The sequence below is a fragment of the Phaenicophaeus curvirostris genome, chromosome 18 (genome assembly GCF_032191515.1).
Source record: "Phaenicophaeus curvirostris isolate KB17595 chromosome 18, BPBGC_Pcur_1.0, whole genome shotgun sequence".
NCBI classification, from domain to species: Eukaryota; Metazoa; Chordata; class Aves; order Cuculiformes; family Cuculidae; genus Phaenicophaeus; species Phaenicophaeus curvirostris.
Genome location: NC_091409.1, coordinates 11,807,029 through 11,830,264, shown reverse-complemented (window position 1 = coordinate 11,830,264; position 23,236 = coordinate 11,807,029). Strand labels below are relative to the sequence as shown.

The following is a 23,236-nucleotide window of genomic DNA, read 5'->3' as shown; positions in this document are numbered from 1 at the left end:
CATCACTAGCCCCAGCACAGCTCGGTGTGGCTGCTGCTTGTTTGGGATGTTAACAAATGATTGCAAGCCTTCTGCAATAATCCGTGATTCCCTCCATCAGTAGTAAACAATGTACAAATAAAACTTGATGAAATGTATTTTATGTGGGAGGGGGGGAAAAAATGTAAGAACTGTATATTGTATTAGCAGCTTTGTATATAAAATGGCATTTGGCAATCAGAGTCTAATATATTTAAAACTTTTTTTTTAAAAAGGACATTTGATATTGTATGGAATTGACTTTATTGCTACTGTAAGAATGAAAGGATGGTTTCTTAACCTGTTGAAGCAATGCATAAAATCTTAAATTGTATGTAAAACTCATGCCAAAAGGGTATGTCTGACAGTATTAGTACCTGGCTCTGTGTCTTTAATAGAGAGAGTGACTTTTTTAATTTAAAAATTCTATTAAATTTCTTTTAATAAGACAAGAAATGCTACTTGAGTTTTATTTAATTGTTTTCCCCTTTGACACTGTCTCTCCCACAGCTGTAGTTCTGCAGGAACAGCCTCAGAGGGTACATCTGGGGCTGTTCCTTTTCGGGTTTTGGGTTTTTTTCCCCCCTTTTTCCTCCCCCTCTTTACCTTCCCCTTTTTTCATTTTCCCTCTTTCTCCCTTCCCCCCTTTCTCCCCCTGTTTCACTTTCTCTGTTTCCCTCTCCCCTTGTTTTCTCCTCTCCCCCCGTTTTCCCCTCTCCCCTTTTTCCCCTCTCCCCCTTTTTCCCCTCTCCCCCTTTTTCCCTTTCCCCCTTCCCCCTTTTTCCCTTCCCCTTTTTCCCTTCCCCCTTTTTCCCTTCCCCCTTTTTCCCTTCCCCTTTTTCCCTTTCCCCTTCCCCTTTTTCCCTTTCCCCCTTTTTCCCTTCCCCCTTTTTCCCTTCCCCTTTTTCCCTTTCCCCTTCCCCTTTTTCCCTTCCCCCTTTTTCCCTTCCCCCTTTTTCTCTTTTCCCCTTTTATCCTTTCCTCCCTTTTCCTTTCCCCTTTCCCTCCCTTTTTCCTTTCCCCCCTTTTCACTCCCACCCTTCTTCATTTCCCCCTTTTTCCTTTTTCTCTTTTATTATCCCTTTTCCTTTATTCCCTCTTTCCTTTTCCCACCTTTTTCCCTTCTTTCATTTCTACCCCTTTTTCTTCTCCCCTTATTCCTTTTTTCTTTTTTTTTTGTCCCTTTTCCCTTTGTCCCTTTCCCGCCCCGCCCCGTCTCTCTCTCTCTCTCTCTCCCCCAATGGCGGCGCGGGGCGGGGCGCGGCGGGGCCAACGGCGCGAGGCGGCGCGGGGCCGTTGCGGTTCGAAGGGGCCGTGGCGGCTCGGCGGCGGCTCGGCCATGTGGGGCCGTGCGGAGGGCGGCCCGTACAGCGAGGCGCGGCGGCTGGCGCTGGAGGCGCTGGTGGCGGGCGGCCCCGCGGCGCTGGGCGCCTTCCTGCGGCGGGAGCGGCTGCCGCCCTTCCTCTCGGAGCCCGAGGCGCGGGCGATCGCGCGGGGCGCCCTCCCGCCGCCTCCCCCGACCCCGCCGCCGGCCGAGCCCGAGCGCGGCGCCTCGCCCGCCGCCGCCTCCTCCTCCTCGCTCACCTACTTCCCCGAGCGCTCCGAGCTGGAGCCGCCGCCGCTGGAGCTGGGCTGGCCGCGCCGCGCCTTCCGCGGGCTCTCGCGGGTCGAGGCGCGTTTCCAGCCCGGCGGCGGCGACGAGCCCTACGGCTGCAAGGAGGCGGTGCGGCGGCAGATCCGCTCCGCGCGGCGGGTGAGTGCGGCTCCCGCCCAACAGGGCTCGGAGCGGGTGATCCGGGGGCTGGGGCTGGGAGGGGCGGGGTTGTCCAGCCTGGAGAAGGCTGCAGGACAGCTTAGAGCGGCTTCCAGTACCGAAAGGGGCTCCAAGAAAGCCGGGGACGGGCTTTTTCCAAGGGCATGGAGTGAGAGGATGAGGGGGAATGGCTTTAAACTAGAGGGGGAAGATTTATTAAGACATTAGGAAGAAATCCTTAACGATAACGGTCATATCTAATTTGAAAGTCAAATTTCTCCTGTGCCATCTCCCTTGGGATGCTGTGGAAAGAGCAATTCTTCTCAATGCGGGTGGCTGAGGCCCTGGAACAGGTTGCCCAGGGAAGTGGTGGCTGCCCCATCCCTGGAGGTGTTCAAGACCTGGCTGGATGGGGCTTGGAGCCCCTGATCCAGTGGGAGGTGTCCCTGCCCATGGCAGGGGGTTGGAGCTGGATGGACTTGAAGGTCCCTTCTAACCCAAACCATTCTATGATTCTGTGATCTCTACTGCGCGATGCTGAGCAAGGGTGGGTGGCTCTGAAACCCCTGCTGAACACAGAGACCTTGTTAGGAGGAGAAGCTCACAAGCACACAGTGATTCTAACTCTATGACCAGAGGACGGCAGAACTGACAACTAGACAGCACAGGTTTGTTCTACAGCAACAGGATGAAACCCACACAAAATTGCACTTGATTTTGTAATGCTCATTCAGGAGCCCTGAAGGCAGAAATGGGATTTAATGTATAATATGGTAAGGTACAGATGAGATGTTTCCAGAGTCTCCCTGTTTGTATGATTCTATGGCTGAAGCTTGTCCCAGCAGTGTCCATCTGTGTGTGACACCTGTCACACCTCACCTGCCTCCAGCCATTGCTCCAGAGGCGTGGGACAAGAGTTCCCCGCGCCCCGGTGCTGTGTGTGGAACCCCTGCTGTTCATGGCCAAACTGCCTGCCGGTCCCAAGCTAATTTGCTCTTACTCAAACCAGAAGGTTTCCTATTCCAGGTTCCTTATGGATGTGCCCTGCAAGACAGATTTGCTTGCAGAAACCTCTTACTGGCCCTTTGAGGCCTTTTCATAGAATGGTTTGGATTGGAATGGTCCTTAAAGCCCACCCAGTTCCAACCCGTGCCATGGGCAGGGACACCTCCCACTGGATCAGGGGCTCCAAGCCCCATTCAGCCTGGCCTGGAACACCTCCAGGGATGGGGCAGCCACAACGTCTTCTCTGCGCAACCTGGGCCAGGGCCTCTCCACCCTCGCAGGAAAAAAAATCTTTCTAATAGTTAATCCAAATCTTCTGTCTTTCGGCTTAAAACCATTCTTTGTTGTCCTGTCCCTGCACTCTATGATAAAGACACACTTTCCAGCTTTCTTGCAGGCCCTCCCTTTTTGGTGTCAGATCCTTATTAAAGAGTGATATCTATAGAGGTAACCCCACATTTATTTCTCTCTTCTTCACTTCTCTCTCCTCATTAATTGCTAAGTACTGTACAGAGCTGCTCTTAGCAGGACTTGCCTCCTACAGGAGTGGATGGTTTTGATTTGATGCAGAACAGGACTTTAAAAAATCACACATAGACGTCATTTCTAACTGCTCTAACTCATCATGTTACCTGGGTTTATAGCCTCTAACTGTAATCCCCAGGAGGGAACCACCCTTCTCCTCCTCAGCAGCCATTCGATTGGCTTAGCAAAAATTTAAATGTACAGCTTCCTCGGGCAGGTGGCCAGGTGAGGCAGCCCCTGGCTCTGTGTGATGTGCTTGCACATGGCACACCCAGGATTAGCAACTGAGCTTAGTCCCTGCCAGCTGCTGAGCACAGAGGTTTACAGGGGGTGTGTGAGGATGGCATGAACAATGGGCTTTGTGCCAGAAACGGTCACAGAGGAGGTTCTGTTCTCAAGGGATCCTTATCCGGGAGATGAGAGCAGTCTGGTGACTCCAGTAAACTCCATGAAAAAATCTGTTTCTCTTAAAAGCTGTACTTGCTTGCAATGTTTTTGCTTGTAGCATCCTGCCAAGTGCTTCCCCTCACACTGAGCCAAGCGCCAGACGAGCTGTTCCTGCCCTGCTGTGTACAAGCCTGATCCAGGGAGCGTTTTTGTGTGCACAGAGTGCAGAGACATTGTGAACCGCTATAATTTATTGAAAATCAGATACTGTTTGATGTTGCTTGATCATGTCCCGGTTATTTGGGTAAATGTGAGGAACAGGAAAACTTCAGGCACTGAATAGTTTCTTCTCACCTTGTTCAAATGCAGTTAGCCTGAGTGGCTGGAGGGGACACTGGCTTGCCTCTGCTATCCTGAATGGATGAGTGTAGAGAAAAGGGTTTTCTCTCTCTCCTTGAAATATAACTCTGCTTTAGCTCATTTCAAGTAAAAGTGTATTTCTTTTTCAGCTGCTGGTTCTGGGATTAAAACTCAAACGTTCTGCTAATTGAGCCATCATTTGAAAACGCCAGTGCTTCCAATGGGCTTAGTGTGAATTGTTCTTTTTTCAGTCGTCAGTTTCTTACTCATCTGGTCTTGTCAAAATAATCTTATTTTGCTTTATCTTCCTTTCACACTTAGATAAGCGGTAGGGTGGAGAAAAGCAGAGGAGAGACATGCAAGATGCACAAGCATAAACTAACTTTATCCAGAAATACCGACATGCCTAAGAACTCACCCATATGGAGCCAGTCCCTCAGGGAGCGGGACACAGGTGTGAATGCAAAGCTTAGCCTGCTCTCGTGGGAAAAGCTTTCTCGGAGTACAGGCAATGCCACACACACAGCAGCTGTGTTGCAGGCATATATGCCTCAGGCACTTTCCAGCAATCTGTGGATGCCAGATATAATCCAATGCTGGTCTAAGAGAAAAAGAACAGAAAAGTAAACGATGAAGCCAAATCCTTTATGCCTTTGTGTTCCCACACAGATGTGTGTCCCTGGTTTTGGAAGGTGAGAATTCTGGCACCAAAATAGCATGCAGTGCAGCTCTAAATTAGCTGGAGAGATTGTTCGTAAATGTAGGACTGTCATCTGTCTTTGGTCCAATGAAAGAAAATCTTTTCATTTTAGGACTTTCTGTCTGTAGAGAGCTTTTGAGTTGCGTGAGTGGAAGGATTTTTTGTGACGGTATTGGATGGCAACTCAGAATACATATAGTGAGAGCCTGGGAAGGGTGTATTTAATTTATATGTTGTCACAGAACAAGCAGATCACTTGGTAAGTTGCATAGGAACAGCATTCCCTTCCTACCACACACAGAGAAATCATAGAATCATAGAATAGTTAGGGTTGGAAGGGACCTTCAATCAGGGTTTGTGAGATGTGCTCAGCTGTGACAGCGAGGAGGCTGTTGGGACTCATGGTTTGCCAAGCTGGGAGCACAGGAGTGGAGAGGGCTTCTCTGGACCCCCCATTCTGCTGTGATAGCTTCCCCAATGTTACTAAAAGGCCAGATTACAGGAGAATATGTAGGAAAGCAGCAGCAAATGTGAGCGGAAAAAACTCTTCAGACTTATGCTTTGCACTCCAGGGCACAATGAGTTTACAGAAAAATTGTGGAAATATAGGAATCTTTTATAACTTGCCAGAGCCTGCGTAGCAGGACAAAGAAATGTGTATCTGACCCTGATGACAGCAGCAGGAGAAAATGGATGTGGGAGAGCAGTGATGAGACCTCATGTAAAATACAGCCCTTGAATACGTGTTGTCACGTTTCTTGCAGGTGATTGCCCTTGTGATGGATTCCTTCACAGATATTGATATCTTCGGTGACATTCAGGAGGCCTATAAGAACCGCCAAGTCCCTGTCTATATCCTCCTTGACCAGGAATTTCTACCCCTTTTCTTGGAGATGTGCAAGAATTTGGGAGTTTGCCCTGAGCAGGAAAGTGTAAGTACTAGACATGTGCGGGTGTGAGTGTGGGGTTTGTTTTTCTTTTTGTGGTACAACTTATGGTTATGGATGTCAAGAGACCCTTTCTATAAAACATAAGGTTTCCTTGACAGACTAAAGCAGCCTGTCTGTTAGATAACTGAAATGAAAGGGTATTTTCAGAAATATTTCCCAGCTTCCTAAGATCAAGGCTCAATATCGTGTGCTTTCAGTATAGTTTCTAATCCAGCATGTGCCTACAAACTTGGCAAAAACATGCAGAAAAGGCAAATCTACTCCTACCCTAGACTACCCATGGGTAGGAGCTACAACTGTGATGCGCAGCTCTCGGGTGTTCTGGGTGGGGCACACACTGTGATCCTGCCCTGAAGTGACAGCAATTTTCAAGCGTGTAATTTTGCAAGATCTAAGTAGCTTTATTCTTTGTCTTAAAGAAACTGCTTGCTAAGGAAAATAGAAATGCAGAAGCTCAAGGGTAGCAGAGCTTTGGTAACATCTCTTTTCTTCACTAAGGCATAGCTGCTTGCTTTTAAAAGGGTTTGGGTGATGTGACCCAGGTGGTTTAATTCATTCCTCTGAATATAAGCTGATGTGCCTGTGATTTACCTTGGCTTGAACAGGCTTATGTTCACCCTAGTGAGAGTTTCCCTGGATGGGGAGCACTCCTAGCTTTGTGGGCAGTAATTAATTGGAATGAGCTGTTCTCAGCAGACCCTTTTAATTTAACAAAAATTGAGCACTGTGCAACTAACAGGACCCATATACTGACAATGTAAGGAAGTTAATTCCATTCCTATCTCCGATAGTGTCTGTAGCTCTTCTTAGGTAGGATTGCTCATCAAAACTTTTTGGAAGTTAACTTAAATCTGATGTTGCTTTTTCTTCTTCTCTTCCGAAACAGATGATGAGAGTCCGAACTCTCACAGGGAACATATACTATCTGAGATCAGGTGCTAAAATTGTTGGGAAAGTCCATGAGAAGTTCATGTTAATTGATGGCATTACAGTGACAACAGGCTCCTACAGGCAAGTAGTGGGGTCTGTTGGTACCTGGTGAAGCTATAGAAAGGGGGGAGTTTCTGCAAGAAGGTTGTCTTAACTTTGCTGTTTGCCTGGTGTTAATAAATGCCATTGGCAAGTGGACTAGCTGAGTCTAAGTGGGACCAACACAAAATAGGAAACAGGTTTGGAAAACTGGTTTACACAATTTGTTGCTAGCAAAATACTTTGCTTTGGCTAAGCAGAGTCCTTCCTGAAGAAGAGAGTGTGAATGTTCTACTGACAATAACACCTTCCTTATGCACAGCCCTTCTAAGCTGTCTTGCTACGTGTTGAAATGCACTGGTGATTAACTCTCAATCTTTGTTTTTGATAGTTTCACATGGTCTGATGGGAAGCTGAACAGCAGTAACTTGCTGATACTGTCGGGTCAAGTGGTTGAAGACTTTGACCTCCAGTTCAGGATTCTTTATGCCCAGTCAATGCCTATCAGCCCCCAGTGGCCATCCAGCTGCAGGAACAGCGGGATATTCGATCACCCGGTGAATGGTACAGAGTCCCCTAAAGAATATACTGTAGAAGGCGACTTGAGGGCAGAATTTGCCAAATTGTCTAGTACTCCAAAGAAATTGTTGAATGAATTTGACCAGGCTGAAGATACTCCTGGAGGCAAACTTTGTAACCTGGGGCATTCTGGCCTCTGTGAACAGGAGTGGCTCAGCTATCAAGAGGCCATAGTAGAACAGAAAAGCGCATCTACTCAAACAGGCCCATGGGAAGGGAGGCCTGTAGTGACCACACGCAATGCTGCCACGCAGACCAACACTGCGACGGCACAGACTGGTACTCAGACTTCTGTTGCTGCTAGAATGGTGAGCACTCAGACTTCGGTTTTCCTGAAGACTGCAGCATCACAGACAAAGGAAGATGAGTTCACAGAAACACCCCTGCTTCACCAAAAGCTGTCGAAAGAAGGACCTTCTCTGACTGGAAGGGCCATATCAAGTTCTAGTCTGCGATCACTGTCTTCATCATCATCCCAATGCTCTCTTGCAAGCTCTACTGGCTCACGCTCTTCTCTCCGGTCCTTTGAATATTCTAGCGGTCACAGGGCAGAATATTTCCAAAGACTGCATAAAGAGAGGCAATTCCACTACTCCACCATCAGGTCGAAGCTTAGCCACATGGTGGATGTCCTATCCCGGAGAAAACCTGTGCCTGGAAACTACATGACCCAGTACACCGGAAGGTACAATCTCAACCAGAGGCGTGACATCAGCACCAGCCTGCGCAGCCTCCGTGATGTTTCACTCTTTTCTCGGAATAAATAATTACTGCACTGAACGCAGAAGAGAAAAGCTCCAGTCTCAAACTGCAGTCACTTGATACCTGCTGATTCTTCCACTTCCTTCCAGCACTTTTAGTTTTTTAATACATGTCTACATCACTCCCTAGCACTTTGTTTTATACTACGCAATTTAAGCAATAAAAAAGAGGGTTTTTTACTACTTTAAATACTTGCATTAGTGGTGAAGGTTGATTTTAATTCTGGATGTTATACTTTATCTTTGGCATGAGGGGAAACAACTTTTATAAAGAACAATAAAGCTAATTTTATTCTAAGTCAGACTTCACAGATGTATATGTTACCCTTCCACTAAAGTTTTGAGGGTCCATCGGAGCCATTGCAGCTTCTTACCTTCACCTGCATCCCAGGTAGTTATTGACCAACCAGCCTGAATTCTGCCAAGTTGAGTCAGGTTATGTATTTTCTTCTTATTTATGGGCACATGTGTCCAGTAGATGGCACATTTCTGCTGTTCCTGGAAACAGCAATGAATGAATGAATGAACAGAAAAATATCCACAACTCAACAAGGCTGTAGTTTAAGTGTACAGAACAACACTTAACTAACTTTAGGTTTCTACTCTGAAATCTACAGGGATTAAGAGGCTTAGCTACTTTGTTGCTTGGGTTCCCAAGCAGCCACTCCCTCCCTAAAGCTATAAGGCAGATGTGCAAAGGGGTACAGAAAAAGAAAATGTGTCTGCACTTGTTTAAAAAGATAAGATAGTTTCTTGCCTGGTCCCTGGAACTCTGGGAAGGAAGCAAGTTCTAGAGAGGGAGCTGAGACACACCTTCAAAGCCAATCTTGAGTTACGTTTTTAAGCGCTTATGTACAGCAGTGCTTGAATGTAAAATTGACCTGTTTGGTCTATGTGCTTTTTAACTTTATTACACTGTGCAGCTGTTATGGTACTGTCAGGAACAAGACACAGTTTACAAATAAACTCCTTCAGCCACAGGCATTTTCACCTGATCCTTGTTGAGCTTTATTGTCTGTTTGTTTGACATTTTGAACCCAGGTGACTAAGGCAGCATTTCCCTGATGCCAGTACCTTCCAGCTGCTCCAGGTAAGCAGAGCAGCCTGGAATGGAGGCACCTGCCTGGGAGGGCTGTTTGCCCTCCTTAACTTCACAGCAGCCTTTTGATCCAGGGTTGGGAGCAGGTCGAGGGCTGGACTTGCTCTCCCTGCTTCATCCAAGGTTTGCCTTTCTGTGGGTGCTTCATAGAATAGTTTCAGTTGGAATGGACCTTAAATATCACCCAGTTCCAACCCCCCTGCCATGGGCAGGGACACCTCCCACTGGATCAGGGTCTCCAAGGCCCCATCCAGCCTGGCCCTGAACACCTCCAGGGATGGGGCAGCCGCAGCTTCCGTGTGCAACCTGTGCCAGGGCCTCCCCACCCTCACAGGGAAGAAAATCCTTCTTATGTCTAGCCTAAATCTGCCCCTCTCCAGTTTATACCCATTGCCCCTACTCCTATCACTACAAACCTTTGTAAACAGTCCCTCCTCATCTTTAAAAAATCACATTTCTAACTGCTCTAACTCATGTTACCTGAGTTTATAGCCTCTAACTACAATCCCCTGGAGGGAACCACCCTTCTCCTCCTCAGAAGCCGTTTGATCAGCTTATCTTTTCTTATTAAAGGATGACATCTAGAGAGGTAACTCCGTTTATTTCATTGCACTGCTCATTAATTGCTCCTCACACAATGGAACAGGCCCAGAGGAGGCTACAAAGATGATCAGAGGGCTGGAGCACCTCCCATACGAGGACAGGCTGAGAGAGTTGGGGTTGTTCAGCCTGGAGAAGAGAAGGCTCTGAGGAGACCTTATAGCGACCTTCCAGCACCTGAAGGGGCTACAAGACAGCAGGGGAGGGACTGTTCACAAAGGCTTGTGGTGATAGGATGAGGGGGAACGGGTATAAACTGGAGAGGGGCAGATTTAGGCTTGATACAAGGAAGAATTTCTTCACCATGAGGGTGGTGAGGCCCTGGAACAGGTCCCTTCCACCTGAAACCATTCTACGATTCCATGATTCCAATGCGCAGAGCTGCTCTCAACAGGAGCGCCCCGTTCGAGCCAAACCTTTCCCACGAGCCCCCCTCCCATCACCCCGGGCGCCCCTTTAGCCACCTGGAGCCGCTCTGAGCGCCTCGCGGCGCCTCCTCCCCTGCCGGCTGACCCGCCCCGGGCTCCCCGCGGCTCCTCCCCTTGCCGAGCGGCTCTTTAGCCGCGCCGTTCGAAGGCTCGGCGGCGGCTCGGCCATGTGGGGCCGTGCGGAGGGCGGCCCGTACAGCGAGGCGCGGCGGCTGGCGCTGGAGGCGCTGGTGGCGGGCGGCCCCGCGGCGCTGGGCGCCTTCCTGCGGCGGGAGCGGCTGCCGCCCTTCCTCTCGGAGCCCGAGGCGCGGGCGATCGCGCGGGGCGCCCTCCCGCCGCCTCCCCCGACCCCGCCGCCGGCCGAGCCCGAGCGCGGCGCCTCGCCCGCCGCCGCCTCCTCCTCCTCGCTCACCTACTTCCCCGAGCGCTCCGAGCTGGAGCCGCCGCCGCTGGAGCTGGGCTGGCCGCGCCGCGCCTTCCGCGGGCTCTCGCGGGTCGAGGCGCGTTTCCAGCCCGGCGGCGGCGACGAGCCCTACGGCTGCAAGGAGGCGGTGCGGCGGCAGATCCGCTCCGCGCGGCGGGTGAGTGCGGCTCCCGCCCAACAGGGCTCGGAGCGGGTGATCCGGGGGCTGGGGCTGGGAGGGGCGGGGTTGTCCAGCCTGGAGAAGGCTGCAGGACAGCTTAGAGCGGCTGGAGCCGTTCTCCACGTCCTGAGCCTTTAAACGGTTCCTCCCGGGGGCTGCGCCCAGGACCCGGCTGGGCTCCCGCCGCCAGCAGGTGTCGGGCATCACCTGCCCCGTGCGGTGCTGAGCATCTCCAGCATAAGGAGATGGCTTCTTGGCTTGGATCAGACACGGCGTGACCAGCAGGTCCAGGGAGGTTCTTCTCCCTCTGTACTTGGCACTGGGGAGACCGCTCCTCGAATCCTGTGTTCAGTTCTGGGCCCCTCACCACAAGAAGGATGTTGAGGCTCTGGAGCGAGTCCAGAGAAGAGCGACGAAGCTGGTGAAGGGGCTGGAGAACAGGCCTTATGAGGAACGGCTGAGAGAGCTGGGGGTGTTTAGCCTGGAGAATAGGAGGCTGAGGGGAGACCTCATTGCTCTCTCCAACTACCTGAAAGGAGGTTGTGGAGAGGAGGGAGCTGGGCTCTTCTCCCAAGTGACAGGGGACAGGACGAGAGGGAATGGCCTCAAGCTCCGCCAGGGGAGGTTCAGGCTGGACATTAGGAAAAAATTTTTCCCGGAAAGGGTCATTGGGCAGTGGCAGAGGCTGCCCAGGGAGGGGGTTGAGTCACCTTCCCCGGAGGTGTTTAGGGGACAGTGGATGAGGTGCTGAAGAACATGGTTTTGTGATTGATGGGAATGGATGGACTCAATGATCCAGTGAGTCCTTTCCTACCTGGTGATTCTATATGGAACTGTTGGAACAGGTCCAGAGGAGGGCTCTGAAGATGATCATAGGGCTGAAGCACCTCAGCTATGAGGACAGGCTGAGAGAGTTGGGGTTGTCCAGCCAGGAGAAGAGGAGGCTCCGGGGAGACCTTAGAGCAGCTTCCAGTACCTCAAGGGGCTACAGGAGAGCTGGGGAGGGACTTTTCACAAGGGTATGGAGTGATAGGATGAGGGTGAATGGCTTTGAACTGGAGGGGGAAGATTTATTAGACACTAGGAAGAAATTCTTCATGATGAGGGTGTCATATTTAATTTGAAAGTCCAATTCCTCGTGTGCCATCTCTCTTGGAATGCTGTGATTCCTAATGATTTCTTATGAAACTTGTTGCAGATGATTGCCCTGGTTATGGATTCCTTCACAGATACCGATATCTTTGAAGACCTCTTGGAAGCTTGTAACCAGCGGCAAGTTAAAGCATACATCCTTTTAGATCAGTCTTTGTCTTCCCACTTTCTGAAGATGTGTGAGGATCTGGGAGTTGACCTGGAACAGGAAAAGGTGAGCCGTGTCATATTTATAGGGATTGAGAGTTGATCCTCTTATGGCTGTGAACTTTGACCTATCAAAAGGAGAAACTATTATACCTTCTGCCACAATTTAAAATGGGGTTTATGTAGCTTTAGCTCTTTCCTGGGAAGATTTAAACCATTTTTGAAGAAGGTAACAGAAAAACTGACATCTTTATAAGCGGGTGTTAGAGTTTCTTTCTGAGCACAAATACTAATTGAATATTCAAGGATTGCAGGATTGTCCAGTTCCTAAAGCATGACTAGAGCTGATCAGGCTTGAGACTTTGATGGCTGACAGAAGCAGCTTCTCAGGAATCTATGGAGCTCAGGTCCCTCCAAGATTTGGTGACAGGAGTTTTTGCAATCGCATTCTGCACAATCAGTGTATGGGTTTACCCCTTAATGCCTCTCTTTGTCTTCTTAAACAAGACAAAATTATCATTTGGTTCCTAGGGGGTGCAGCAATCTTAGTTGGCTTCTCAGTGGTCATGATTGTGTATTACTCCTTTAAATGCAATTATTTAACTTTGAAATCCGCATAACACCTATCATATCTTTAACAGTCCATTAGAGTCCGAACTCTCACAGGGAACACATACTACTTGAGGTCGGGTGCCAAGATTGTTGGAAAAGTCCGCGAGAAGTTCATGTTAATTGATGGCATTAGAGTGACAACAGGCTCCTACAGGCAAGTGACAATTACTTTCTATTGCTTTATATGATTTCTTCACATGGAAAGGAAAGGTGAAGCCACGTTGCAGAATTACTTTCCTTATCACAGTGTGCTTGTAACATTTGTCTTAAAAAAAGCACTCTGCTCATCATCTGGATTATAAGAACAATTAAAGTACAGGCGATGAAAGAGAATTTTCAGTTAATTCTTTGTTTACTATTTATCTGGAATTAACTCAGAATGTTCTCATTCTTCCTTTACCAGTTTTACATGGACGGATGGGAAGCTGAATAGCAGTAACATTTTGATCCTGTCAGGCCCTGAAGTTGAACACTTTGACCTGGAATTTCAGGTTCTTTATGCACGGTCAAAGCCTATCAACCTCAAAGAGTTACCCAGCTGTGAAAAGAAAAAGGTGTTGGACCAGCTGGTCAGGGTAACAGTGGCTTCCAGAGACTTGGCCAGGGAGAACTTCTTGAGGATGGAGTTTTTCTATCTTAAAGCATTTGTAGGAAATCTAAAAAGGAAGCAAAACGGGCTGCATGGCTTGAGGGAGGTAGTCTACCTGTCAAATAATGCAATGCATGCTTCTCCTCCACTGACTAAGAGGAATAGCTCTCTAGTTGTGAGGCCACACTGGATCATAGAGAGATGAACTGCACATTCACTCAGAGCAAGAAGCAGAACCTCGGGAGCCACGTCCAGCCAGCCATGCCCAGTACTGTCTTACAGTATGTTTGTGAGACCAGCTGAGAGACAAACCTTAAACTGACATAAAGTAACACTGGAATTGCGGTTTTGTTTGAAGACCACTATAATGCAAATCAACAGATACAATTATGGCTTTGGTTTAGGCTCAGATGTGTTTTTTAAAAAAACTGTTAAAGCCATTATTGACTTCTAGTACTTTCTCAGATGTTCCTTTTCCAACCTGTTCTTAAATGCGTTAAGGTGATGGTTTAGCAGTGTTTTAGCTCAGTAGCTCAAACCTATGGCAATAATATTAATAGAATCATCGAATGGTTTGGGTTGGAAGGGACGTTAAAGCCCATTCAGTTCCAATCTCCCTGCCATGGGCACGGACACCTTCTACTGGATCAGGTTGCTCAAAGCCTCATCCAACCTGGCCTTGAACACCTCCAGGGATGGAGCATCCATGACTTCCCTGGGCAGCCTGTGCCAGCGCCTCACAGTGAAAATGTTTTCCTAATATCCAATCTAAATCTCCCCTCCTTCAGCTTAAAACCATTACCCCTCACCCCATTATTCACTTCCTGATAAAGAGCCCCTCCCCAGCTTTCCTGCAGGCCCCCTTTCAGTACTGGAAGGCTTCTCTAAGGTCTCCCTAGAGCCTTCTCCAGGCTGAACAACCCCAACTCTCTCAGCCTTTGTTAGGAGAGGTGCTCCAGCCCTCTGATCATCTTTATGGCCTCTTCTGGACTCATTCCAATAGATCCATGTCCTTCCTGTGCTGAGGACTCCAGAACTGAATGCTGTACTTCCAGCGAGCTCTCACCATAGCAGAGTGGAGGGGCAGAATCACCTCCCTCAGCCTGCTGGTCACAATTCTTTTGATGTAGCCCAGGATACAGTTGGCTTTCTGGGCTGTGAGCACACATTGCTGGCTCAGGTTGAGCTTCTCATCCACCAAAACCCCCAAGTCCTTCTCTTCAAGGCTATAGTATCCTGTTATAGAGCCAAATGAGATGTTTCCTTGGCGCAACTGCATCTACTTTTTGTTTCTTTACATTTGATACTGCTGTCTGATGTTACGGGAAAAGTTGAGTAGGTCTGAAATCTGTGAAGCTGCTGCTGTAACATGGAAGTCAGAAATAGGAGCATTTGTTTTTAAGGTTTCATGCGAGCTTAATTTTTTTCTTTTTTTTTTTTAAATCCATCCATTTCTGGAGAAAACAAACTCCCAGAATGAATGAACTACCCTCCCAAACAGTTCATAGAATCATAGAATAACCAGGTTGGAAGAGACCCACCGGATCATCGAGTCCAACAATTCCTGTCAAACACTAAACCATGCCCTTTAGCACCTTGTCCACCCGTGCCTTAAACACCTCCAGGGAAGGGGACTCAACCCCCTCCCTGGGCAGCCTGTTCCAGTGCCCAATGACCCTTTCTGTGAAAAATTTTTTCCTAATGTCCAGCCTGAACCTCCCCTGGCGGAGCTTGAGGCCATTCCCTCTCATCCTGTCCCCTGTCACTTGGGAGAAGAGCCCAGCTCCCTCCTCTCCACAACCTCCTTTCAGGTAGTTGTAGAGAGCAATGAGGTCTCCCCTCAGCCTCCTCTTCTCCAGTTGTATGTTGAGGCACTGAAGTTCAGCAGCCTGATAGTGTGGAAACTTTTTGGTCCAGCCATAGCAGCTGTGGCAAAGCAAAGGTACAGACACCATTTCTCAAGTTGTTCTTAAGGCTCCTGCTACTGCAGAAAACTCAGGTATATGCTTGCGTAAGTGTCCTGTGGGTTCTGGGCTTCGAAGGGTAGATTAAAACTTAGCTGGGAACTTCCATAAAGGGCTATGTTCAACATCAGCAGGGCAACACTAAATTGGACACGTGGAGCTTTCAAAGATGGTATTTATAGACAGTATAAGGTACCAATCAGGGTACACTAACCTGCACCTGTTTTCTTCTGCCCTTACAATCATGGACTTGTAATAGTTCTGCCTCTCCTTATCAGTAAGTGCTCAACAGTTTATCATTTAATAATCTTAATTTTCATCGAGGTGTAAAGAAGTTTGAATTTTTTTTTTTATTTTGAACTATACTTTGAGGAACATTAATTTTGTACTCTATGCAAAATACTGTGCAATCTTACTTTCACAATAATTATCTATATATGTTTTCTCAAATATAAAACTTTTAACTTTGTTATAATCTCGTTATTTGTATAGGTGACTCTTTCCATGTGCTGTGAGTGGGAATTTTTCCCAACAGTTGCTAATATATCAATGGTACAAAACACTGTGATAAGAGCTGATTATTTTTTATGATTCTAGGATAAAACATCTGTCAGAGGGACATTCTAACTTTCAAAAAACACAGTTGCTTAGATAAAACTTAACTCTGCTTTAGCTTAAATAAAAAATATTCCACTTTTTGTGATAGTAACTCCTTCTTGAATCACATTCTCAGCCATGGTGTACGTGCTGCCCCTTGGTGCTGAGCATCCCTACCGTGGAGCAGCAAAGTATTCAGTGCTACTTAATTAATGAAACAAGGGCTTCATGGAGGCAGTAACAGAATCACGGAATAGTTCGGGTTGGAAGGGACCTTAAAGCCCATCCAGTTTCAACCCCCCTGCCATGGGCAGGGACATCCCACTAGACCAGGCTGCCCAAGGCCCGTCCAGCCTGGCCCTGAACGCTTCCAGGGATGGGGCAGCCACAGCTTCCCTGGGCAACCTGTTCCAGTGCTTCACCACCCTCATAGTGAAGAAATTCTTCCTTATGTCTAGTCTAAATCTGCCCCTCTCCTGTTTATGCCCCCTGCCCCTAATCCTATCACCACAAGCCTTTGTGAACAGTCCCTCCCCTGCTGTCTTGTAGCCCCTTCAGTTGCTGGAAGGTCGCTATAAGGTCTCCTCAGAGCCTTCTCTTCTCCAGACTGAACAACCCCAACTCTCTCAGCCTGTCCTCATATGGGAGGTGCTCCAGCCTTCTGATCATCTTTGTAGCCTCCTCTGGACCTGTTCCAATAGCTCCATATCCTTATGTTGGTGATTCCAGAACTGGACAATACTGCAGGTGAGATCTCACAAGAGAGGAATACAGGGGCAGAATCACCTCCATCGGCCTGCTCGCCATGCTTCTTTTGATGCAGCCCAGGACACATTTGGCCTTCTGGGCTATGAGCGCACATTGCCTGCTCATACTGAGCTTCTCATCAACCAGCACCCCAAGTCCTTCTCTGCAGAGCCACTCTGTATTGAAACCACAGATTGCCCTGACCCAGCTGTAGGATGTTGCTCTTAGCCTTGTTGAACCTCATGAGGTTCACACAGCTCCTTCTCCAGCCTGTCCAGGTCCCTCTGGATGACATCCCATCCTTCTAGGCTTTCGATCAGGTTCTACACTTCGTACACACACAGACCCAACCAGATGGAACATGGGTTTTGGGGTACTGGATGCTGCATGTAAGGATGCAGTGGGTGTTTGGGTGCTGGATGTGGTTGCGCAGGGGGTATTGGGTGCTGGATGCAAGGGTGCGGTGGGTTTTTGGGGTGAAGGGGGTGCTGGGAGTTGCTGGAACCAGGGATGCTGGGTGTGATGGGGCTGTTGGGGTGCAGGATGTGGGAACGCTGAGGTAGATGTTGAGGTGCAGTGGGTGTTGGGCTGAGGGCTGTGGATGTTGAGGTGCTGGATGCGGAGGTTTTTGGGGTGCAGTGGGTGTGGGGGTGCAGAGAGTGCTGGATATAGGTGGATGACACTAAGCTGGGTGGAAGTGTCGATCTGCTGGAGGGTAGGGAGGCTCTGCAAAGGGATCTGAACAGGCTGGACCGCTGGGCAGAGTCCAATGGGATGAGGTTTAACAAGGCCAAATGCCGGGTCCTGCACTTGGGGCACAACAACCCTGAGCAGCTACAGACTAGGAGTCTGTCTGGAAAGCTGCCTGGAGGAGAGGGACCTGGGGGTGTTGGTTGACAGCGACTGAATATGAGCCAGCAGTGGCCCAGGTGGCCAAGAAGGCCAATGGCATCTTGGCTTGGATCAGAAACGGCATAACCAGCAGGTCTGGGGAGGTTCTTCTCCCTCTGTACTCAGCACTGGTGAGACCGCTCCTTGAATCCTGTGTTCAGTTCTGGGCCCCTCACCACAAGAAGGATGTTGAGGCTCTGGAGCGAGTCCAGAGAAGGGCAACAAAGCTGGTGAGGGGGCTGGAGAACAGGCCTTATGAGGAACGGCTGAGAGAGCTGGGGGTGTTTAGCCTGGAGAAGAGGAGGCTGAGGGGAGACCTCATTGCTCTCTACAACTACCTGAAAGGAGGTTGTGGAGAGGAGGGAGCCGGGCTCTTCTCCCAAGGGACAGGGGACAGGACGAGAGGGAATGGCCTCAAGCTCCGCCAGGGGAGGTTTAGGCTGGACATTAGGAAAAAATTTTTCCCGGAAAGGGTCATTGGGCAGTGGCAGAGGCTGCCCAGGGAGGGGGTTGAGTCACCTTCCCTGGAGGTGTTTAAGGGACGGGTGGATGAGGTGCTGAGGGACATGGTTTAGTGTTTGATAGGAACGGTTGGACTCGATGATCCGGTGGGTCTCTTCCAACCTGGTTATTCTGTGATTCTATGCTTCGATGTTGGGGCGCAGGGAGCGCTGCCCCCCCCCGGGTTGCCCGTGGCAACGGGCGCCGCGTCACGTGACCCTCCGCGCCGCTTCCGCCCGCCCTCTCACCCCAAGATGGCGGCGCCCGCGGGGCCGGTGAAGTTTTGGAAGCCGGGTGAGGGGCGCGAGTGGCTTCACGGGGCTCAGCGGAGAGAGACGTGCCGGCCCTCTGCCCCCGGCACCCCGCGAGGGCTCGGCGGCTGCGGCCGGGCGCTGCCGGGTACCGGGGAGAGGACGGAGCCCGCCCTCAGCCCGCTGGGTGGGGGGGTTACAGGGATGGGCTGCTCCTCTAGGGGCGGCCCCGGGGTGTTTAACCAAGGGAGGTGCGAAATCCTGTGCCTGAGGGGGGTAACAGGGCCGGGCACCGGGGAGAGCAGCCCCGGCGGGCAGGGGTTGAACGGGGGAGCCTTGGCTGCAGGGAAGGGACCTGCACCCCGTGCTGTAAAGAGAAGAGCGTGGATGCTAGGCAGAGGGAGGGCATCCTTCCCCTCGGCTGCTAGGCAGAGGGAGGGCATCCTTCCCCTCGGCTGCTAGGCAGAGGGAGGGCATCCTTCCCCATGGCTGCTAGGCAGAGGGAGGGCATCCTTCCCCTCGGCTGCTAGGCAGAGGGAGGGCATCCTTCCCCTCGGCTGCTAGGCAGAGGGAGGGCATCCTTCCCCTCGGCTGCTAGGCAGAGGGAGGGCATCCTTCCCCTCGGCTGCTAGGCAGAGGGAGGGCATCCTTCCCCATGGCTGCTAGGCAGAGGGAGGGCATCCTTCCCCATGGCTGCTAGGCAAAGGGAGGGCATCTTTCCCCTCGGCACTGGGAAATCCGTGGCAGGGTGCTCCCAGTGCCAGAGGATTAGGCTCAATGAAGCAGGTCCACAAAGGTGTTTGAGAGTCTGGAGCATGCGATGTGCAAGGGGAGCCTGAGAGAACTGGGACTACACAACCATGAGAAGAAGAGCCTCATGAGGATCTTTTCAGTGTATATAAATTTCTGATGAGAGGGTTAGGAAGAAGGTGGAGCCAGACTGGTTTTGGTAGTGCCTACTGACAGCACGAGAGGTAGTGGGCACAAGGTGAAATATGAAAAAGTCACCTTAAAGATGAGAAAAAGCTTCTCCGCTGTGGGGGTGATCAGGTTCTGGATCAAGCAGTCAGCCAGGTTGTGAGGTTTCCAGTCCGATGGAAGGAGATCCTCAACAGTCCTCTGCCAGTGACCTGCATTAAGCTTGATGTTGGACTTGAAAGGTCTCTAGAGATCCCTGCCAGCTTTGGATGTGCTGTGACCCTGTGATTGTCCCTAAGGCTTTGGGGAGCTTGTAGCTCCCATTTGCTTATTCCAAAGGGGAGCCTGTAGGGTCTGAGTTTGGTATTTTGTATTTCAAATTGGTCGTTGTGCTGTGGAGCGTCGTGGCAATGAAGCTGGGGAAGGGTTTGGAATACAAGTCTTATGAGGATCAGCTGAGGCAACTGGGGCTGCTCACTCTTGAGAGGAGGAGGCTGAGGGGAGGGAGACCTTATTGCTCTCTACAACTACCTAAAAGGAAGTTGTAGAGAGGTGGATGTTGGTCTCTTGTCCCAAGTAGCAAGGGATGAGAGGAGGTGGCGTTAGGTTGCACTAGGGGAGGTTTAGATTTAAGATTAGGAAATAGTGCTTCACAGAAAGGGTTGTGAAGCAATAAGACAGTCTGCCCAGGAAAGTGGTGGAGTCACCATCCCCGAAGATGTTTAAAAGGCAGGTAGATGTGGCACTTAAGGACAGGGTTTAGTGGTGTAGCTGGCAGTGTGAAGTTTACAGTTGGACTGGACTCTATGATTTTAAAGGTCTTTTCCAACCTAAATGTTCCTGTGACTCTTTTTGCAAAGCTATTGCAGAGTCAAGAGTAGTTTAGCAAACAGCTTCTTAATTGCTTGAATATTATATTAATATGTGTGTATATACAATATGTATATATATAGTAGTATGTTGACAGTAGTGTGTTAAAAAACCCCCCAGAAAATACTGTGGAAGAAAATCAATGGGTGGTGAGAAGCAATGTCTTAATTTAGTTTATTTGTCAAGACCCAGATATTCAAGTCCCTGGTTCTCAACTTTCCCATCTGCCCTGGGAAGTGAATAGTTATTGGAATCATTACTAATCACTCTTAAAATTGGATCAGTTTTCTATAAAACTTGCTTGGCAACTTTGAAAAGGGACTAACTATTTTTAAACAGTGGAAAAAGTGGGAAAAGCCTAAACAAGCAAGTCTTACAGAACAGGGAATTCCTCCTCTCTGGTTTCAGAGTATTCCGGTTGAATCTTTAGCTGGAGATGATACATTCCGTTATTGAGTTATTGTTTCTAGTTCATTTGCATGATTCAGCGTTGTCCATGTTTCATGGTAACCTGCAGCGGGAATAAATCGAGTTTCTTTTCCTGAGTTATATTCAGATCTGAAGTGAGTGGCATATGTCATGACTGGGCAAAGTTGATACCGTTGATGTTAGGCAAGGGAAGTTCTGTTACATGTCCGACTGGCTGGTTTAAGATCCACAGATGTATTTCTGGGAAGGTTGTGGAAGGCATAGATGACTGTTGCACCGAAGAAAAAAGTTTCCAAGATCTTGCTCTATATTTTTCCTATGTGCTTTTTTTCTCTCTTTTATCTTCTTTTAAAAAATCAAATACTTACTCCCATTAGGTTATTTTTTTTTTTAATGAGTAGAAGACATATATTTCATTTGCAAGAATTTCTGTGTACTAACTGTTTGTTAGTATTTTGATTATTTCACAGAAAAGTTAGTTCTTTGATATATGTTGCTACCTGTGATTCCTCCTTGTAAGGAAGTTATTAGTTTTGGTAGTATTGTGGTACACTAGGCAGAAGTGGATTCTTCCAGTTAAAACTAACTTATGTCATCTAGGCACGGAAGGTCCTGGTGTCAGCGTCTCAGAGGAGAGACAGAGTCCTGCTGAGAGCAGTGGCATGACCGTCATCTATAACCCTTATGCCTCCCTTTCTATTGAACAACAAAGACAAAAACTGCCTGTTTTTAAGGTACTGAAATTCTTTTTGGTATATTAAATCTGTTGGGTGATGGCTGGCTCTCATATCTTTTTGAAAGAGCAGTATAGAAACATTTTACAGCATAAACAAAAAAAATTATGACTTCACTCTCTTTATTTATTGGGATTGTCCTGTTTGACCACTTGTACTGACATTTTCATAGGCCTTGCGGGTTTATGCTAGTTAATATATGTTGTACATGTCATTTGTAGATTTTAAAGAACTGTCTAGCTTTTGGCAGTATACTTCATTATAACATGAATTTACTACGTCTGTTAGATATGTAAATATTGCCATTTAATTATCTTTTTATCTTTGTACGCATCTGGTTTTATACTTAAATATAATCTTCTCTTTCAGCTAAGAAATCACATACTTTATCTAGTGGAGAACTATCAAACTCTCGTGATTGTGGGTGAAACAGGTTGTGGGAAATCAACGCAGATTCCACAAGTAAGTGCCTATTTAACTGAGAAAAATCAGATATTCCCTTAGGGGATTTTACATGAAATGTTAAACCAGCAACCTAGAAGTGAGCTGTGAGAATGGAGTTCATCTGCACACGTGTGTATCCAAAAGGAGAGAAGTATAAGGCTTTGTATTAGATAGCAGGAGGTGCTGAATGTGTAATATAAAACCTTCCAGTACAGGAAAGGACCATGCACAACTATTAAGTTTATGCTGGTACAAATGGTAGTCATTGTCCTGTAGTAGGTGTTTAATGCTCTGTCAGAATACTCTTTAAAATTTTATTGAGAATATGTTTTTAGGAAGGAAGAAAGGTACCCTTTTTCTTATGAGCTTTCCTCTTGGAAATTTTTGAACATTGTGTTTTTTTGTGGTTTTGTAAAATTTTCCCTTTTGTGACAGGAATTAAAAAAAAACCTGAGAATGTTTCAAAGCTAGTTCTTGATTTTATCTTAAGAACTACAGACTAATGATGAATGACATCTTTTCTGTGAGTGAAAGACTTGTGCTGCTTGGTCTTTTTTCTTAAAGGTGTTACCAAATAAAAGAGGGAGGAAAAAAAGTGAAGTAGTTCAGAAATACTCGAGACCCAAAGAACTGCTCTGGATGCTCTCTGAAAGCTTATGTGCTTAGGAAGTAGGTATTGTACTATATTAGCTTTAATGGTGAGATTACTAATGCACAAGATCTCTAAGTAACCGATTTGCCTGAGATCATGCATCAGTTAGTGTCAGAGCCAGAAAAAAGCATGTAGTGCACAGAACTAACACCTTGCTGCAATCCCAGCATGACCAATTGATTTCTTATCCTCAATATTTGTTTGCAGTACCTAGCAGAAGCTGGCTGGACAGCTGAAGGAAGAGTTGTTGGAGTGACGCAGCCTCGTCGGGTTGCTGCTGTTACAGTGAGTTTCTCAGTGTCCAGATTTTCCTGGTTTGTCGTCTTATAACCTCCCATTTATTAGCAGATTTTGCTGAGTAGCAGGAATCACAACTGCATGAGCTCTGACGGAACAGACTTTTCTGCTTATCTTCCTCATAGAATTGCTGGTGCTCTACGCTGAATTCAACCTGATTAGTAGGTCTTGCCACAGATTCAGAGTCCAGAATTGCAGATGTAGAAGCTCTGAAATAAAATTGAGTGGTGTCAGCAGAACTGTGTTGGGAAGTTAGGGCTGCGCAGGGTTCAGCTGTGACTGACTCTGGACTAGAACTGTGCTTGGGTGACCCTTAGCTTCTTTCACAAGGTGAAGCAGTGATGTAAATGTGTGGATAGCAACATAGCCAGTAGAAGAAAAAGGAGGTTGAGTACCTCTTCCTAGCAATACATACCTAGTTTTCTTGAATCTTTTTTCTGTGGGTTTTTTGTAGGATTTTTAAAAATTTTTTTTTCTTCCTTTGTAAGAGTTTAAGGGAAAAGAGGAAACAATTGTATTGTGAGAAATCTTTTCATATAGATAGTATGTGTAGGAGAGCATAGTGTTAGCTCGATGTACTATGAGAGGAACAAGAGGGAATGCTGGGGGCAGCAACTTGTACACTCTGTTAATGGTCTGCACACAAAGTATCTAATACTTCTTGTCATCATAACTGCTGCTAAACACTGACTTGATGGGCTGAAGTTTCTGCAGCAGCGTTTT

At 48.0% G+C, this 23,236-nt stretch overlaps 3 protein-coding genes across 4 annotated transcripts in view; all 3 read left to right on the top strand.

Moving 5' to 3' along the window:
- Positions 1-1,258: 1,258 nt before the first annotated feature.
- On the top strand, positions 1,259-8,769 carry LOC138728602 (protein FAM83D-like). Its single transcript, XM_069872101.1, has 4 exons — positions 1,259-1,771; positions 5,513-5,680; positions 6,585-6,709; positions 7,059-8,769. The coding sequence occupies exons 1-4, from the start codon at positions 1,259-1,261 to the stop codon at positions 8,011-8,013; spliced, it is 1,761 nt and encodes a 586-aa protein (XP_069728202.1). The 3' UTR covers positions 8,014-8,769.
- Positions 8,770-10,301: 1,532 nt separating this feature from the next.
- Positions 10,302-13,454, top strand: LOC138728601 (protein FAM83D-like). Its single transcript, XM_069872099.1, has 4 exons — positions 10,302-10,715; positions 11,917-12,084; positions 12,659-12,783; positions 13,033-13,454. Exons 1-4 carry the CDS (start codon positions 10,302-10,304, stop codon positions 13,421-13,423), a joined length of 1,098 nt encoding a protein of 365 aa, XP_069728200.1. The 3' UTR covers positions 13,424-13,454.
- A 4,695-nt stretch (positions 13,455-18,149) lies between these two features.
- Positions 18,150-23,236, top strand: part of DHX35 (DEAH-box helicase 35) — a 28,092-nt gene continuing 23,005 nt past the window's right edge. For both annotated transcript variants that reach the window (XM_069871670.1, XM_069871671.1), the window contains exons 1-4: positions 18,150-18,212; positions 20,987-21,120; positions 21,490-21,582; positions 22,424-22,501. In XM_069871670.1, the coding sequence (XP_069727771.1) occupies positions 18,173-18,212; positions 20,987-21,120; positions 21,490-21,582; positions 22,424-22,501 (345 nt within the window). In that variant the 5' untranslated portion in view covers positions 18,150-18,172. The remainder of the gene's footprint in view (positions 18,213-20,986; positions 21,121-21,489; positions 21,583-22,423; positions 22,502-23,236) is intronic.